This window comes from Nicotiana sylvestris, chromosome 8 (assembly GCF_000393655.2).
Source record: "Nicotiana sylvestris chromosome 8, ASM39365v2, whole genome shotgun sequence".
NCBI classification, from domain to species: domain Eukaryota; kingdom Viridiplantae; phylum Streptophyta; class Magnoliopsida; order Solanales; family Solanaceae; genus Nicotiana; species Nicotiana sylvestris.
The window spans coordinates 210,427,845-210,446,975 of NC_091064.1; the positions used below are offsets into that span (position 1 = coordinate 210,427,845).

General features: G+C 38.7%; 1 protein-coding gene across 1 annotated transcript; it reads left to right on the forward strand.

Moving 5' to 3' along the window:
• Positions 1 to 2,307: 2,307 nt before the first annotated feature.
• On the forward strand, positions 2,308 to 3,246 carry LOC104225947 (uncharacterized). The gene has a single exon (XM_070155219.1). It carries the CDS (start codon positions 2,308 to 2,310, stop codon positions 3,244 to 3,246), a length of 939 nt encoding a protein of 312 aa, XP_070011320.1.
• Positions 3,247 to 19,131: the final 15,885 nt, after the last annotated feature.

The following is a 19,131-nucleotide window of genomic DNA, read 5'->3' on the forward strand; positions in this document are numbered from 1 at the left end:
ATGAGATGAAATCAGAACTAGGGGTACATAGATCGGGTTGGTTCGGATTTTACAATTATCAAACCAAACCAATTGTGTCGGATTATTAAATCTAAAGACCAAACCAAACCAATAAAACTCGGATTTTTCACTCTCGGTTTTTCTCGAATTTTCTCGGATTTTCGGGTTTTTCGGGTTTTTCGGGTTTTTCCGGTAATATCTTCGTAGAACAAAACATATTATGCTCAAAATATTTCTTTAATCCTAGAAAGATACAACTATATAAAGTATTTTTCAAGAAAATAATACGAAATATGAGATGTGTAATGACATTATCCTAAAATATTCTACAATAAAGATAATAAAATTATGCAATATGAATATTGCTAATTAAAAAGCCATAATAAAAATATGCATAATCTAAAAGTACTAAGTCATGCTAAAATAAGTAGACTAATAAGGGAGTATTAATTACATGACTAAACGCTAAAGAAAAAATAAAAATAGGCTATGCATTTTTATTTAAATTATTGTAAAATAAAAAATAGATATTCAATACATTCCCGTTCGTAATATTGAATTAAATCTCTTTTTCTAGCATTATTTAATTTACTAATATTAATAGCTATAAAACTTATTGGAACATTCAAAAGTTCTAATAAGTCCAACCTTGAAATAATACCTTAAAAGATAAAATTATGAATTTTTTTAAGAAATATTTATAAATTAGATCACAATAAGTATATTTATATATTAAATATATCTAAAAATTTTATATATGTAATGTCGGGTTGATTTGGTTTCGGTTTGACTTTCTTTAGTTAAAACCAAACCACCAAACCAATTATGGTCGGGTTTTTTTTTCAACACCAAACCAAATCAAACCAAATCATATTCGGGGTTTTTTTCTCGGTTTGACTCGAATTATCGAATTGGTACGATTTATCGGTTTCTTTTATACACCCCTAATGAGAACCTAAATAACTAAGTCAAGAGCTCCGTAATTGATTCAAGACAAGGTCGTCAAACAATGGTTGATTTTTTTTATTTTGAAAGAATAGAAGTATTCAATCTATTGAATGGCTCCTTGCCACGATCAAGAATCATCCATTGGAGTGGGAGACGGTGGCGAGTGAGAATTGAACCAGCAGCCTCGTGATTACTTAGATATGCTTTTAGGCTAACCCAAATAACTGTCTACCTTACTACGTAAATTAAAAATAACCGATAAATGTATAATATATGCATAATTTATGTATTATATATGTATAATTGTGTATAATCAATGTGTAATTAATATGGTCGATATTTGTGTAAAAATTCCTAAATATAAATATATAAAATTATAAAACATATTTTACTTTATATGTACAACATAATATATACCTGAACCCCTTCCACCTTCTAAATCTGCCTAGGAGACATGTAATGAAACCAAAAGATAGAATATTTTAATGCCATAAGGTAACACAAAGAGACTTTTGTCTAGTTGCCCTTCATCTCACTCATTAAGCACGCCTCTTTCTTTTGGGGTTTCCCTTTTTTGACATGAATTGCCATCATCATATCCACACCCCCAAAATCATTCCTCCAGCCTTTTGTCACCTGACTCCACGCCCCACCCCCAACCACACACCCCTCCTCTCTATTCTTACATTATATTTCAACCCCCCAAAACATAATTTGAAAAGTTGCATTACTTTCAAATTATATGTTAAAGTAACAGCTCATTTTCCCTCAAAAAGTTTGAAAGAAATAAAAGAAAACTAAAGTTAGTCAAAACTTCACCACAAAGTATACGTTTACACAAATATTTCTTCCGCCTTAATTTATAGAACCTATTTGATTGGACATAGACTTTTTTTTAAAAAGAAACTTTTGAACTTGTGGTATAAAATAAGGCAAATATACTTTGTGTAACTATAAATCATTACATAAAGGTAAATTATTTTCAAATATAAAAAAAAGTTATTCTAATTTTTTGCATGGACTAAAAAGAAAATATATTCAAAACACATGGAATAGAAACTTTATTTCAAGATTATGGCCCCTAGTCTAGCTAAGAATGGGGAGAAGTCGAAAAAGGAAAAGAAAAGAAAGAAACACACTACTATAGATTTATATTGCCTGAAAAACACATATTATGAAAGAAACATCACATAGTACTTTCTCTTTTCTCCACCTTTCTCTCTGCCCCCTAAGAAAGCCCATAATCTCCATCCTATTTTCCATTTTCAAGTGCAAAAAAAGCCTCTCTATTTTCCTTTTGATGATCAATGCTAGAAAAAACACAAGAATCTATACTTCATTAGGCAATTCCTTCTTCAGATGGGCTCACTTCTTTATCTATACTTGATATTAGTTTCATTGGCATTCACCGCGGCTCTTTCAAGTCAAGGACAAGGCATAAAATCAGCTCGACTTCTTGATCTAGTCCTCAGAGACTACACGTTTCGATCTTACAACAAAAACAACTTTAGAACAGCAAAATTGTACGCCATACATTTACCAGCCAACCTCACAGGGATCAGAGTCGACTCAGTTAGATATCGATGTGGCAGTTTAACAAGATATGGTGCCAAAATCAAAGAATTCAAATTACCTATTGGGGTAAGTATCCAACATTGTGTTGAAAGAGTTCTCATACTTAGACAAAATCTTGGATCCAATTGGTCTTCTATATACTATGACAATTATGAATTATCAGGTTATCAACTCATTTCACCTGTTTTAGGCCTATTAGCATACAATGCTGGTGATGATATGGTAACATCTACAACCCCTTTTGAACTTATAATTCAATCTGATAAAATTCCAATCACAATTGATTTTAGCAACACAACAAAGCTAGTAAATGATACTAGTAAATCAGGGATTATACCATTATGTGCTAGCTTTGAGCGCGACGGAAAGGTGACACTAACAAAACAAGTGTCACAAAATGTTTGTACTGCTAAAAAACAAGGACATTTTGGTTTGGTTATTGAGTCACCTCTAATGCCATTGAAAAATAAAAGGGCAAGTAATTGGAAATTAGCCATTGGGAGCGCGATTGGAGCTGCGTTGGGCGCGTTCCTTTTAGGTTTACTACTGATTGCAATATTTGTGAAGGTGAAGAAGAAAGCAAGAATGGAGGAATTGGTTAGAAGAGCATATGAAGAAGAAGCTTTACAAGTTTCTATGGTTGGACATGTGAGAGCTCCAACTGCAGCTGGTACAAGAACTGTTCCAACTATTGAACATGACTATAATCTTCATAATATTTGAATTTAATTTTTAGATTTAATTCTTTTTGTAAGCTGAACATCTTTTTGAAGTTTTTTGTACTGATACAATTGTGCTTAGGCCAAGGAAGATATAGTTAAATGCTGACCATTAATTTGTTCTCTCTGCTCTATAAATGAGACTTCTTTCCTTTTCCTATTCTTTTCCCTATGTTCTAATTTTTTTTTCCACATTAGAGATTCAGAAAAGTCCCCTGGTATGTGCCCACTTTCCTAATCAAAAGATAGGAGAGCACCTCTACTCCCGAATTCACATGATCAATTTGCGGAGTTTCTTCAGCATGATTCTCTCAAGCTTCCCTAGAATACCTTACTTGTTCGCCTATACTGATTTGGGGTACAATCAGTTTATCGGGAGGATCACCCTTGAAAACAGGTTATTTACTTTATCGTTTAGATGAGTAAATTATGTTTATTACAGACATTTATATGTTGTTGTAAGAAGGGGAACCTTGGCCGAAGGAGAGCCTTGGCGTGACTAGTAAAGTTGCTTCCATGTGATCAGGAGATCACGAGTTCAAGCTGGAGAAACAACTTACTGCTAAAATGCAAGGTAAGACTGTTTACTATAGACCCTTGTAGTCCAGTCTTTCTCTGGATCTCGCACATAGCAATAGCTTAATGCACGAGGCTGCCTTTTTTAGATGTTGTTGTAAGTCGGGTAAAGAACTTATCACTGTCAGTACATAAGCTTACTCGTATAAAATGCAAAGTGAAAAGGGATTTTCAGTGTGGGGTTTTGACTTTGAACTGTGGGATTAACAAAATGATGAACCACAATAATGAAAAATGTAAAAGCAAGCAGTAGAAATAATAAAAGCTTAAAAGCATGTTGATTTGAGTGGACAAACTTTAGAAAGAAGGGATGTCCACATTTCTTCATTACACGCTAACAATCATGAAACACATTGTGAGTAGGGGTGGTAAACAGGCGGATCGGATCGGATATGGGACGGATCGAAAACGGATAATGAAAAAACAGACAAATTATTCGAGCGGGTCGTACGGATAAAAAATAGGTTAACCGGTAAATAATATAGGTAACCATATTATCCGTGGCTTCACGAATATGATCATTTTTGAAAGAATCTAGTCTCCCAAAGTTGAGACACCCTTAATTTGAGGTTTTACAAATGTAAAAGTTAAACCCATTAGCTATCCATTTTTTATCTATTTTCTAAATGGATAATATGGTTCTTATCTATATTTGACCCGTTTTAAAAATGTTCATTATCCAACCTATTTTTTAGTGGATAATATGTGTGGTTAACTATTTTCTTTAACGACTTTGTCATCCCTGATTATGACCCAACATATAAAGTCATGTACATGAACATGATGACCATAGATCAGTCAGTTGGAGTTAAGAGTCAATATAATACGAATTTTGGATAATACAAGGATGTGACTAATACTTCCTCTGTTTCAAATTATCTGTCGTGATTTTTAAAAATAGTTGTCACACCTCCTTTTGGCCCGCATCTACAGGGGCGTAGGGAAGTTTTTTCAATTAAAGGACAATCGAAACGGGATTTATTATTTAATTCAGAGTCGCCACTTGGGAGATTTATGGTGTCCCAAGTCACCGGTTGAATCCCGAATCGAGAAAAAGATTGACTCTGTATTACAGTCCGCGAACCAGAAATCCAGATAAGGAATTCTATTAACCCGAGAGAAGGTGTTAGGCATTACCGAGTTCCGTGGTTCTAGCACGGTCACTCAACTGTCATATTTGGCTTATTTATCTGATTTTAATACATTTTGAACCTATGTACCAATTTTAACCCTGAACCGCTTTTATCATTTATTATTTAAAAAATTGCAACGTCGTGAGAATGCATCTTGAATTGCACCACATAAACGTACTCGCAATTTTTCGATATGTTCCAACTTCGTTGAGATTTGGATTTGGGTCACATAAATGTGCACCCGAGTTTAGGAAGATAACATTATTAAATACGCGCCTAAAGATACTAACGCGTTATTATTTTGAGAAAAGCCGTAAAGTTCGCTATGCGACGTGTCTCGAAATCTAAGCATTTGAAATAACTATCCGTTGAGGGCCCCGCAATTTGTAATTTATTCGGCGAGGCACGCCTCACTTATTTTTAAAAGGGTAAGCCTAAAGCAACTATAATTTTGCTATTTTTATTGTCTCTAAAATAAAAAAAGGTCCTAATTAATTTGTTTTAAGAGCCACTTCCCCATTTAAGAAATAAACTTATAATTAATCCGCATCGGGCCTCCGAGGCCTACCCGTGGGACAGCCGGCTTTCATCTCCAAATCCAAGCACAACTTTCCTGATCGGTTAACTAATTAACAATGATTACAATTATTAGCTTAATAACACATTACCATTAATTTTCAATCTCGTTCTAACTATTGACAATGGTCTATTACTATCAGATTGAAAACATGTACCATAACATTATTATTACAACTAAAATATATTACTTGTCTAAACTACAACACTCACCAATGACAACATTGTCTAAAACTTACATAGATATACGCATTATAAAATATATAAAAGAGAATTTTATAAGAATCCATAGATACAAGTTTGATTCTTAACAAAATATGAATAACGAATGCACTCTTAATCAATAACCACATCTAAACCCATACTTACTGATTTCAGCTCAATTTTATTAGTACAAATGAAATTCATGAATTCCAAAAAAACACTTTCCTGTTTCAGCTTGCAGCTTGCTTCTAATTTCAACAATTATACTACCAAAATAAAACTAAACCCATATGACTATTACATAATCACATTCCAAAGTCCAAACAGTCCCGGAATCAAACAGCCCAAACAAATTATAAATAGTCCTAATTATACAGTCGTCTATTATTCATGTAACAGGAAACACATAACTAATATCAAATAGAATACAAGCATTCTATAGTTTGAACAATAAATCCTCTGGCCATTTCATTTCAGCTTCAATGAGCATACACCAAGATGATTCAAAGTAGTGTACCTGGAATTGAGAATAGCAGAAGAAGAAGATGAAAGGCAGGTCAGCAGCAGTAGTAGTATACAATACAGCAACACCACAGCAAAGAACAGAGCAACAACCACCAGAAATAACACCCAGCACAAGCAGTCCAAAAACCAGGAGTGAAACCAGAAAATACCAAGCAATTCACAGACAGGAACAGAATGTATTCAGAAATGAGACAGGAGAGTATATTTTCTGATTTCTGTTCTTCAGATTTTCAAATAAAGACACTCAGAACCTCAATTATACAGTAACAAACTGATTATGATTTTCAGTAGTAAAGAAGACCTCATTTTTCAGTATTTAGCTCTCAACCTATTGAACTCTTTAGGGTAAAAATTCATCTTGTATTTCACTCTTAAACTCTGAATTTCTGTTGTCAAAATCCAGCCTAGACTCTCTAAAAAAAACTGAAAGAGAACTGATTTTTCTTCTCCAAAAAACCAACCTCTTTTCTGTTTTGAATGACCCTATTTATAACCAAACCTCAGCCCCTTTCCAGCTCTAATGAGCACTTAACTAATTAGGAAAGTATTTCTCCCCACTACTACATGTTTTGTTCTCCTTTTAATTCACTTGTTCCCCACTAGAGTATGTTTTTTCCATTATCCCTTGTCCTTCCCTTTATTTAAATTCAAATAGGTATGGGCACCTATTTTTTAATCTATTTCCTTTCAACCTTTCCCCCACCATTATGTTTTGTTCCCCATTAGCATTTAAACAATTCATTAGTTTAATAGTACTTTAGTACCCTAATGTCAGAACATTCAACTTAAACCAATTTCAAACCTTTCAATCCCAAAATACCCTCCTAATGTCCTTGAAATTATTGAAATTACCATTCTACCCCATCGGCTATATCCAATCCTCCTAATCAATTAACCAAACTATAGCAGCTATAACCAATCTTAAGTGAGAAATCCTAACAATTGACTAATCAAATCATATGAGACTAACTCCCAATTGACAACACTTAGGAATCAGTTCATCATGGTCAGATTCATATCAACATTCAAGATCAGATTCATATCAGAACAACATTAAGATTCATCAAACTCAAATCACAATTTAAGCTTGAAACTCAATTCAGACCAAATATCATTAAAATAAAGATTCAGTGATTAAACTAACACACTTCTAGATTAAACCTAAACAAGAACAAATGAACACTGTCAATATACTAAATGAAAACAAACTGATTTATATGAAAAACATGGTGAATAACAATGAGAAAGGGAAATTGGAACAATTTGAAACAAATGATACCAACAGGCTTATTTCAACACAAAATTAGAACAGAAAATAAACAGGAGGGTAAACCTACTGGAATGAACCAAAATTAAACTATTATTATGCTAATCTAACATTAAAGCATACCAGACTAATCGACGACACTTATTCAATCGATTACACAAATTATAACATATAACAATCGACAACAAACAGAAGCAATGATAAGATTGGACCAAATAAAAGGTCTGACCGGAGAAAGAAAAGAGTAATCGATAAAAGACGAATTTGAACTCATCTTAACAAACAAACAACGAAACATGAAAAACAAATAGGGAAACAGAAGAAATACCTCCGAACTCAGAAACTGGACGACCCTGACTTGGACTCTAACTCAGACCTTTAATTGAGGTCGAACGGACCTTAATCGAGTGTTCTCAACTGAGAACACTTCGACTAAGGTCCACCCAACTTCCTTTAATTTGGACAGATTTCAACCTTTGGTTTTCTAGGGTTCTTGGGGGTTCGATTTGGGGTTCGAACGGTTCTAGTCTGATTCGAACCAAACAAATGGTGGTTTGGTGACGAGGGAGGTCAGGAAGATGTCCGGTATGAGTTTGGGACTGGTTCGGGTAGGTTTAGGTTCTGCTCGAATCTTCGATTGAAGATTCGAGAAGCTGGAGGTTGATTCGAGGCAAACAGTTAGCGGATCTGTAACGAGGGTGGTCAGATGGCTTAGGGGTGTTAATTTGGTGACCGGCGGTGTTGTTGCCACCGGGTTTCAGGCGGAGGTGTAACAATGGCGGCTAGGGTTTGGGTCTGGTCCGTCTATGAGCTTGAGTGAGACGATGGGGTGGGGGGGGGGGTTTGGTTTGGGGCGTGGGGTAAGGGATTAGGGTTATATACGGAGGGGTGGTTTAATCTTGGCCGTTGGATCAAGCACGATCAACGACCTGGATCAATTCACTTAAAGGAAACGGTGACGTTTGGTCATGCATCGAGACTGGGTCGATCCGGGTTGAAATGGATCGGGTTATGGGGGAAGGATGGGACCGTTAGATCATTGGGAACGGACGGCTCGGATCAACTTGCCTAAAACGGCATCGTTTCACATAATGTTGGGTTGAACTGAGCCGTCTGATGGAAAAAAATCAATGGCTTAGATCTGAGGCGCCGAAACGGCGTCGTTTGGTCTGTCTGAGAGACCAGGCCTATTGGATTGGATCGTTTGATATGATTTGGGCCTGATTTTGCATTTAAATTGGCCCAGTTCCGATTTGGCCCAATTTTCACTCTTTTCTTTTTTCCTTTCATTTTCTTTTAATTCCTAAAAACCAAAATTCCTAAATTAAATTGTAAAACCAAGATTATTTTAAAAAGATATTAATTAACCCTTAATAATAATTAATACACACGACCAAATATTGATTAAAATAAAATCACACAATTAAACAATAAAAATGACAAAGCTACCAAAAATTCATATTTTTGTGATTTTCATTCTTTAAAATAGGACATGGTTTAATTAATTCAAAAATGCATAATTAAATCCTAAATATGCACGCAACATGTATTTTGATATTTTTCAATTAATTAAAACAGGGTAAACATTCACAGAGAAAAATAATTATCCAAAATGTCACGCAAAATTCTCAAAATTGTACCCAAAGGCAATTTATTTTATTTTTCGATTTCTTTTGGAGTAGTTTTCGTGAAGCAAAAATCACGTGCTCACAGCTGCCCCTCTTTGTCCGAAAACACAAAGAGTTTTCGTGCAAAGATAAAGTGAGCGGATACGAGCGATTTTTGCCCGTTGGAATACTCCGTGTGAAGCATTTTTGAAAAGATTTAACCGAACCTTTGCTTCACAGGTTTCCTACATATCCCTGGCTAAAAGGGAATCAGGTTAATGTAGTTCGGGAAGTTTTGGTAGCTGGGACTACCATGGGACTGCATTTTTGTTGTTACTGCTGTTGCATGCTGTTACTACTGCTTTCCGACCTCCTTATTACACCATTGCTAGAAAGAAAACAAAAAGCTAGACTAAACTAATGATTACAGAATCTTATCTATCTTCGACTTGCTCTTGTAGTCTTCTTTCTGATTTCTGAAATGGGATTCATGCTGGAGGTATTTTTGTTGTAACCCTCCGCATTACTGACTTCTGACTTGATCTTGAAATGTACTCCTCTGTTTTGCAGGAGGGCTCCTGACTTCAACTTGAATGTGTACTCCTTTGTTCTACAAACGGGCTCCTGACTCCAATAACGACCTTACAAATAAATCAGCCTCTATTCTCCAGGCAGGCTCCTGACTTCAACAACAACTTTAAAGTAAACACCTCCATTCTACAGGCGGGCTCCTGACCCCTTCAACTTAAAATATGACAACCTCCGTTCTACAGGCGGGCTCGTGACTTCAGCTACTTCTTAAAAATATAATACCTCCATTCTCCCGGCGGGCTCCAGACTTCGTCTACAACTTGCAATGATAACAACCTCCATTCTTCAGGCGGGCTCCTGACTTCCAACACAACTTAAAAATATAACACCTCCATTCTCCAGGCGGGCTCCTGACTTCAACAATGACTTAAAAATATAACACCTCCATTCTCCAAACGGGCTCCCGACTTCTTCAACCTCAAATATAACAACCTCCGTTCTAACAGGCGGGCTCCGGACTTCTTCAACTTAAAATATAACAACCTCCGTTCTACAGGCGGACTCCTGACTTCTTCAACTTAAAATATAACAACCTCCGTTCTACAGGCGGGCTCCTGACTTCAACTACAACTCAGAATGTAATACCTCCATTCTCCAGGCGGGCTCCTGATTTCACTACTTCCCAAAACATAATACCTCCATTCTCCAGGCGGGCTCCTGACTTCAACTACTTCTTAAAAATATAGCACCTCCATTATCCAGGCGGGTTCCTGACTTCAACTTCAACTTGAAATGACAACAACCTCCATTCTCCAAGCGGGCTCCTGACTTCACTACTTCCCAAAACATAATACCTCCATTCTCCAGGCGGGCTCCTGACTTCAACTACTTCTTAAAATATAGCACCTCCATTCTCCAGGCAGGCTCCTGTCTTTGACTACAACTCAAAAATATAACACCTCCATTTTTCAGGCAGGCTCCTGACTTCGACTATTTCTTAAAGACATAACACCTCCATTCTCCAGGCGGGCTCCTGACTTCAACAATTTCTTAAAAATATAATACCTCCATTCTCCAGGCGGGCTCCTGACTTCATTAAACAATTTAGAGATAATACCTCCATTTTTCAAGCGGGCTCCTGACTTCGACAATTTCTTAAAAACATAACACCTCCATTCTCCAGGCGGGCTCCTGACTTCAACCTTCTCAAGAAATATAACACCTCCATTTTTCAGGCGGGCTCCTGACTTCAATTATGACTTAAAAAATTAACACCTCCATTCTCCAGGCGGGTTCCTGACTTCAACTTCTTCTTAAAATGACAACAACCTCCATTCTCCAGGCGGGCTCCTGACTTCAACTACAACTCAAAATGTAATACATCCATTCTCCAAGAGGGCTCCTGACTTCACTGCTTCCCAAAACATAATACCTCCATTCTCCAGGCGTGCTCCTGACTTCAACTACTTCTTAAAAAATGCATTTTATTGTTGTTGCTCCTTTCTGCCTCCTGGACCATTTTCCTTCTAACTTGAAATTATCTTCTTTCAGAACTGCTTCCCTCAAAACTGGTGTTTCATTCCTCTGAAAACTGCTGGGGATAACACTGGTGTTTTATTCAAAAATATGTTATTTTCCTCCTTCAAAGACTACTTCCTTTAAAGCTGGTGCTTTCCTTCCACTGGAACTACTTCCCTTAAGACTTGGGTTATCTTCCTTCCGAAATTGATTCCTTTAAAACTTGTTTGGCCTTCTTCCGAAAACTGCTGGGGATACCATTTTTCCCAAAACTTGTGTTATCTTGCTTCTTCCCTAAGTGGGTATCGGACTTCCAGAAAATTTTCAATATGAAAGAAAATTTTCTGCCCCAGTTTGATAATCTTTCTTGTATCATGATGTCTTTTCATCATCTATAACATTTCCTGTCCCTGCTTCAAATCAAAGAAAAAAAATTTTGTTAGTTTAAAACGTGGCGAATGGTCGTGCCACTCCTGCTGGGGATGGTTTTCTCTTTCTTCTTTCCCAGCTTTGTGTTGCATTACATCACCAAAGCTTGCTGGGGATGAGATTATTTGTTAGGGATGATATTCCTGCTGGCGATCATATTCATGCTGGGGATGGTTTTCCCCCTCTTCTTTCCCTACTCCGTGTTATCCGACCCTCTTGGAACTTGGTCGATAATCTTGGGAAGCTCTTGTTTCTTGACGATTCTTTATTCACCAGTTGTTGCTTCCCACTTTTCTCCATACCCTCCCCGAAATCCTAGAACAATCCATCATTTGGTCTTGCAACGAAAGTCTTTCTCGTTCCATTGCATTATCTTTGGCCCGTCCTATCCACATTGTGTTTTTGCACCATCTTGGCAACTGGTAATAAGCTCTGAAAATCCTTTTCAAAAACAAACTGCTGGGGAGATAAAGACTTTAAACCAAGAAATGAAAAAGTGATGATTTCAAAAGATAGAAAAAGAAGAAGTCTTTGTGAACAAATGCTGGGGAAAAAGAAAGTAAAGAACTTATCTGAATGATATAACCGATCCCAACGATCATGTCGTGCATTCCGGATTAATCAACCCAGTCTACTTGTATCAATCAATCTTTCGGATGGCCTCATCTTGCTGGGGATAAAGAGGCACTCAACTCTTTGCCAAATGCGGATCCTTTCCGCCAATCTTGTCTTGTCGCCTTATAGTGCCCTTCGAGGGGTTTTCACTAATAAGACTCTCTCATTTCTCTCAACTCCCCTCACCTTATGGTGCTTGTGAAGGTTTTCACCGATAAGACTCTCTCGTTTTATTTCTCTCAACTTACGTCGCCTCATGGTGCCTATGGAGGTTTTCAGCGATAAGACTCTCTCATTTTATTTTATTTTTCCCAGCTGGGGATTGGAGTGTTACCGATATGACTCTCTCTGCTGGGGATTCTTTCGGCTACCAATTCATTTCCAGCTTATGATCCTCTTCTCTGTTGGGGATTAGAGTGTTATTCCCCGCTTCCGTTTGCATGACTTGGCACTTCTCGGATACTGATCGGGAGGTCTTTTTTGGACATCAATATGGGTTTTTGTGTATGGCTAAAATAAAAAGGGGTATCAAAAGGTTCAAAATAATTTTGATGAGTAAAACATTACAACTCTTGGAATCAAACTTCCTTCCCAAAATTACAAACACACATTCTGCCCCAGTTTCTTTCTTGGGGATTTTTATTTTTGTTACACTATGACCAAGCTATGAGGCACCTACGTATCCTTTTTGAGGAATCAGGTCAAACGTAGTTCCCAATTCCTTTGTTTTTCTTGTGATTTTTCTTTTGTCTTTATTATCATTATTTTTTTTCTTTTATTTTCATTACTGATTCCAAAAGAGGGGTATGAAATAATAAATAAGGCTCAAAAAGGGAAGCAAAGGTTGAAGTGTTTGGATGGAAGAACAAATTGCCTACGTCATTTCATTCTCCGATACCATGCCAAATGCAAACAAACAACAATTACAATTAAAAGAAATCACACATAATATCTCTTAACTGCGTCAGAATTGATAGCCATGTCGACGCATTTCCCTTCAATATCTGTTAAACATAAAGCGCCATTGGACAACACTCTAGTTACAGTGAATGGCTCTTGCCAATTCGGGGAAAACTTGCCCTTCGCCTCAGCCTGATGTGGGAGGATGCATTTCAGCACTTCCTGGCCCACTTCAAACTTCCGGGGACGCACTTTTTTGTTGTATGCTCTTGCCATCTCCTTTGATATAACTGGCCATGACACACAACTGCCAATCTTTTTTCATCAATCAAGTTCAACTGCTCCAAACGAGTTTTGACCCACTCATCATCATCAATCTCAGCTTCAGTGACAATCCGAAGGGACGGGATTTCAACTTCCGCTGGTATTACTGCTTCAGTTCCATATACCAACAAATAAGGAGTTGCCCCTACTGAAGTACAGACAGTAGTGCGATAACCCAACAATGCAAATGGTAATTTTTCATGCCATTGCCTCGAACCTTCTACCATCTTCCGAAGTATTTTCTTTATGTTTTTGTTGGCTGCCTCAACTACTCCATTCGCCTTGGGACGATATGGGGTGGAATTGCGGTGTGTAATCTTAAACTGTTGACATACCTCTTTCATCAAATTGCTGTTAAGATTAGCACCATTATCCGTGATGATCACCTTTGGGATTCCAAATCGACAGATGACATTTGAGTGAACAAAATCAACCACTGCTTTCTTGGTCACAGATTGAAAGTTTTGGCCTCAACCCATTTGGTAAAATAATCAATGGCCACCAGGATGAACCTATGCCCGTTGGATGCTGCTGGTTCAATTGGTCCAATGATATCCATGCCCCAGGCAACAAATGGCCATGGTGCTGACATTGTATGCAATTCTGTCGGCGGAGAATAAATCAGATCTCCATGTATCTGACACTAATGGCATTTCGGCACGAAACTGATACAATCACGCTCCATAGTGAGCCAATAGTACCTTGCTCGAAGAATCTTCTTCGCCAATACATATCCGCTCATATGTGGCCCACAAACTCCAGCATGTACCTCTGTCATAACTGTCGTGGATTGACTAGCATCTATACATTTCAGCAATCCCAAATCTGGTGTTCTTTTATACAACACTCCTCCACTGAGGAAAAATCCATTTGCCAGTCGCCGAATGGCTCTCTTTTGATCTCCGATGGCCTGCTTCGGGTATATCCCCATCCTGAGGTATTCCTTGACATCATAGAACCATGGTTCGCCATCCAGTTCTTCCTCTAACATGTTGCAGTAATCATGCTGATCACGAACCTGAATATGCAACGGGTCAACATGAATTTTGTCTGGATGGTGCAACATTGATGCTAAGGTGGCCAAAGCATCGACAATCTCATTATAAACTCTTGGGATGTGTCTGAACTCCACTGATCTAAATCGCTTGCTCAGATCGTGCAAACATTGTCGATATGGTATGAGCTTCAAATCCCTTGTTTCCCATTCACCCTGAATCTGATGCACCAGGAGGTCCGAGTCTCCCAAGACCAAGACGTCCTGGACATCCATGTCTGCAGCTAGCCGTAGACCCAAAATGCATGCCTCATACTCAGCCATGTTGTTGGTACAATAGAAACGTAGCTGAGCCGTAACAGGATAATGATGTCCTGTTTCAGAAATAAGTACCGCTCCTATTCCAACTCTCTTCGCATTTCCGGCTCCATCGAAAAAAAGCTTCCATCCTGGTTCCTTGGTCATTTCCAACTCATCTATATACATCACTTCTTCATTAAGAAAATACGTCCTCAAGGGCTCGTATTCTTCATCAACAGGATTCTCAGCCAAATGATCAACCAATGCTTGGGCCTTCATGGCCGTCCTCGTCACATAGACGATGTCGAATTCTGTGAGTAATATCTGACATTTTGCCAATCTCCCTGTGGGCATAGGCTTCTGGAAAATATACTTCAGTGGATCCAAGCGTGAAATGAGATAAGTAATATACGATGACAGATAATGCTTCAATTTCTGGGCCACCCAAGTTAGGGTGCAACACGTGTTCTCGAGTTGAGTGTACTTAACCTCATAGCCTACAAACTTCTTGCTGAGATAATAGATGGCTTGCTCCTTCCTTCTTATAATGTCGTGCTGCCCCAGTACGCAGCCAAATGAATTCTCCAGGACCATTAGATAAAGAATTAACGGTCTTCTCGGCTCAGGTGGAACCAACATAGGTGGATTTGATAAATATCCTTTGATTTGGTCAAATGCTTCCTGACATTCTGCCGTCCATTCTACCGTATCATCTTTTTTCAGTAGCCGAAAAATGGGTTCACAAGTTGCTGTGAGTTGAGCAATAAACCTGCTAATATAATTCAACCTTCCCAACAGACTCATTACTTCTGTCTTGTTCTTCGGCGGTGGAAAATCTTGGATGGATTTGATCTTTGTCGGGTCCAACTCAATGTCTCGCCGACTGACGATGAATCCCAGCAGCTTTCCAGATGGAACACCAAATACACATTTGGCCGGGTTGAGCTTAATATCATACCTTTGAAGTCTTTGGAAAAACTTCCTCAGGTCTGCTACGTGGTCTTCCTGATGCTTGGATTTTATGATCACATCGTCCACGTATACCTCAATCTCTTTGTGTATCATGTCATGAAACACAGTGTTGCCCCAACATTCTTCAAACCAAATGGCATTACTCGGTAGCAATAAGTCCCCCACGGCGTAATGAAAGCCGTCTTTTCCGCATCTTCTTCATCCATTAGAATCTGATGATACCCAACATAGCAATCCACAAAAGACCCGATCTCACGTCCGGCACAATTATCGATCAAGATATGGATGTTGGGTAATGAAAAGTTATCCTTTGGGCTTGCCCTATTCAGATTGCGATAATCGACACACACCCTGATCTTCCCATCTTTCTTCGGCACTGGCACCACATTAGCCAACCAATCAGGATATCGAGTGAACCGAATAACCTTTGCCTGCAGCTGTTTGGTTACTTCCTCTTTAATCTTCACACTCATGTCTGTTTTGAACTTCCTCAATTTCTGCTTGACGGGAGGGCATGCCGAGTTAATGGGCAATTTATCCACTAAATCCGTGCTTAACCCCGGCATGTCATCATACGACCTTGCAAAAACGTCTTTGAACTCAATAAGTGCTTTGATTAGTTCTTCCCTGATATTCGGTGCAATATGGATGGTTATTTTAGTTTACCTGATATCATCTGCATCCCCTAAATTGATGGCTTCTGTGTCATTTAAGTTGGGCTTGGATTTCTCTTCAAACTGGCTTAACTCTCTGTTTATCTCTTCGAAGGCTTCATCCTCATTGTATTCCGATTCATCATCATAATTGACCTCTTGTACAATTAGTTCGGAATCAGATTAATTTTTTAGACTAGGTTGAAGATCCATTGTGCATGCCATGTCATTAGAACCAATATAAAGAGAACTGCTCAGAAAGAGAAAAGAATAAAACAAAGTTAAAACAAAATAAGAAGAGAAAAGCTTTCACTTTTTTTTAAAATACGGGATAACAGAGTTTCACACTTTGCCGAATACAAAACAAAACTGGATTACAACCCTGGAATAATCCAAAAAAAACAAGAAAGAAAAATCAGAGCCCACTACCAAGACTCTCTCCGGGTAGGAAGGGGAGTAGCCATCCAATTGTTGATATTTTCCCTAGGCCCCACAAACTGCACATCTAACCTACTGGACCCTTCTCCATCTTCTATCATGTTGACATCGGCGAACAGCCTTTCAAAGCCCTCATTCAAATCTCCATCTGGCCCAATCAGTGGTCCGAGAACTTTCGGGACCGACAACTTTCTGATACCTGCTCTTTGGATCTTGTTTGGTAATGGTAATCTGCCAGAATGTTCTAACAAACTAACTAGTTCGAAATCTCTGGAAGGACAACAAACTTGTTAGCGTTAGAGTTTAACACATATTGCAATTTCACGTTGCGGGATGCAATGTTCCTAGGCAGGTTAACCATTTTAAACATGTCTTTGCTTCGACCGCATGCGTCATTCCGGCTTACTTTGTTTGTGCCTCGTTTAAGTGTTTCTGAAACTTTCTTTATCTCTCTTTTTATTTCTTTCTTTTCCTTTCTTTTATTCACTTTGCCTTTTCTCTTTTTCTTTTTAGTGGTGGTCGAATCTTATGTGGATTGCCTACGTATCATGTCCCCGCATGGATCAGACCGCGCGTAGTTCTGCCACAAGTGCGGAAAATAAAGACACCATTTTTGGATTTTTCAACCTTTACTAGCAAAACGTTTTATTACAAGGTAAAACATTTTTGAAAGAAAATTGACAGATTTGATACAAACTACAGACTTTATGCCAAAAAGGGAAATACAAACTCCGACGGACAACAGACTCTGAATCCAAGGAAAATACAAACTCAAACTATGAATGTTTCAGAGTTTTGAATTTTGGCGCCCGCGGGGCGTCATTCGGCCTCGCCGCGGGTTTAGGTGTAAGGTTCCTTTCCAGCTGTTCCAATTCATACATGATCTGCTTCATAAATATCATCACCGCCGAGAAGAGGGTAGTGCGGGTCATGTTTTCACGCTCCCGACATTTCCTGGTAATAGCATGAGCAATAGTCAGGATCTTGTTCCTGGTTTGGTTTTTCTCTAGGAGTAGGCGTTTTGTATGATACCCTCTAGCCTTCAAAACCCGAGAATCATGCAGATGTTGTTTCCGTAACTACTGTATTTCATCTTCCATCGAAGCCATCAGATTATAGCAGTGTTTACTCTCGGTTTCAAAAGCCTTGGATTGTTTAGCCGCCTTGCTCTCTAGGGTGGTCACCTTCCTTTTTAGACTGACAATGGTCTTTTCATAATCTTTCCTTGCCTTCTGTAAGTACTGTGTGCGCTCTTTCGTTCTCTTCGCTCATTGTGCCCGGTGTTGTGCTACGGTATCCTCAGATTTCTTCAAATCATCCCGGCACTCACCGATTTCCTTTTTTAACCCTTTTATTAACCGCTCATCCGACCAACTCCTTTGTTGTTTGTCAGCATCTCTCCTCATTTGCCGGACTTGGGCTTTCAGCGCCTCATTTTCTTGGGCCAATTTGCTCTTTTCTCCCCGATCGGCAACAACTTGCACACTATTTTCAAATTCCAGGTCTCTAATCTGTTGCCTCAGCTTGCCTATTGCTGCCCTGTAGCTCTCTTCTTTAGCCAACCAATCCCACTGTTCTTGCGATGCCTGGACAAACTCCTGGAGATGGGGCCTTTTGGCCGGTCTCCCAAACTCGATTTCTTTCCTAAACCAAGCAAGGTATCCCGGCGAAACTTCACCCTTGGACCGATCACGTACACATGTATTGGCTGTTAAGTATTGACATTCACTCCAAATTTGCCGGACTGCTGCTTCATGAAATTGTCCGTGGGGCTCGATCTCAACTACTTGGCTGCTAAGATCCTCATCTTTCGGAACTATCTGGAATCTCCCTAACTGCCCCAAAACTCGATATGGGACATAGGGCTGAATACTTCGGAGTCCCATCAAAAGGAAATGGGGTCCAGTGGCTGGCATATATATGATTTTATCCACAGGGAACCATCCAAATGTCCATTCTATTTGGCTTGCAGTGACGGAATGGAGGCGTGCTATCCATTATGTGACCCCTTCCGGTAAGCTGATTCCGTCAATCCTCGTAGAAAATTCCTCTATGCATGTTTTCTCTGTCGACCCATAACTCATAAATTGAGGACGACGACATAGGTGTTCAATCATCCACATCTGCAGCAACACATTGCACCCCTCAAAAAAGTTTCCCCCGGCTTTGCAGGCTATGAGAGCGCGAAAGATTTTAGCTACTATCATGGGTGCGAGGGTGTTGTTGGCCTGAGTGAGTAAAGTGCTGACAACCCCAGATACTCGTATGTCAATGTTCCCGTCTTTTCTAGGAAACACCAGGAGTCCCAAAAAGGCTAGCATGAATGC

Excerpts from the sequence above, each read along its gene's own strand:
- LOC104225947 (XM_070155219.1), top strand. The coding sequence starts at position 2,308 with ATGGGCTCACTTCTTTATCTATACTTGATATTAGTTTCATTGGCATTC.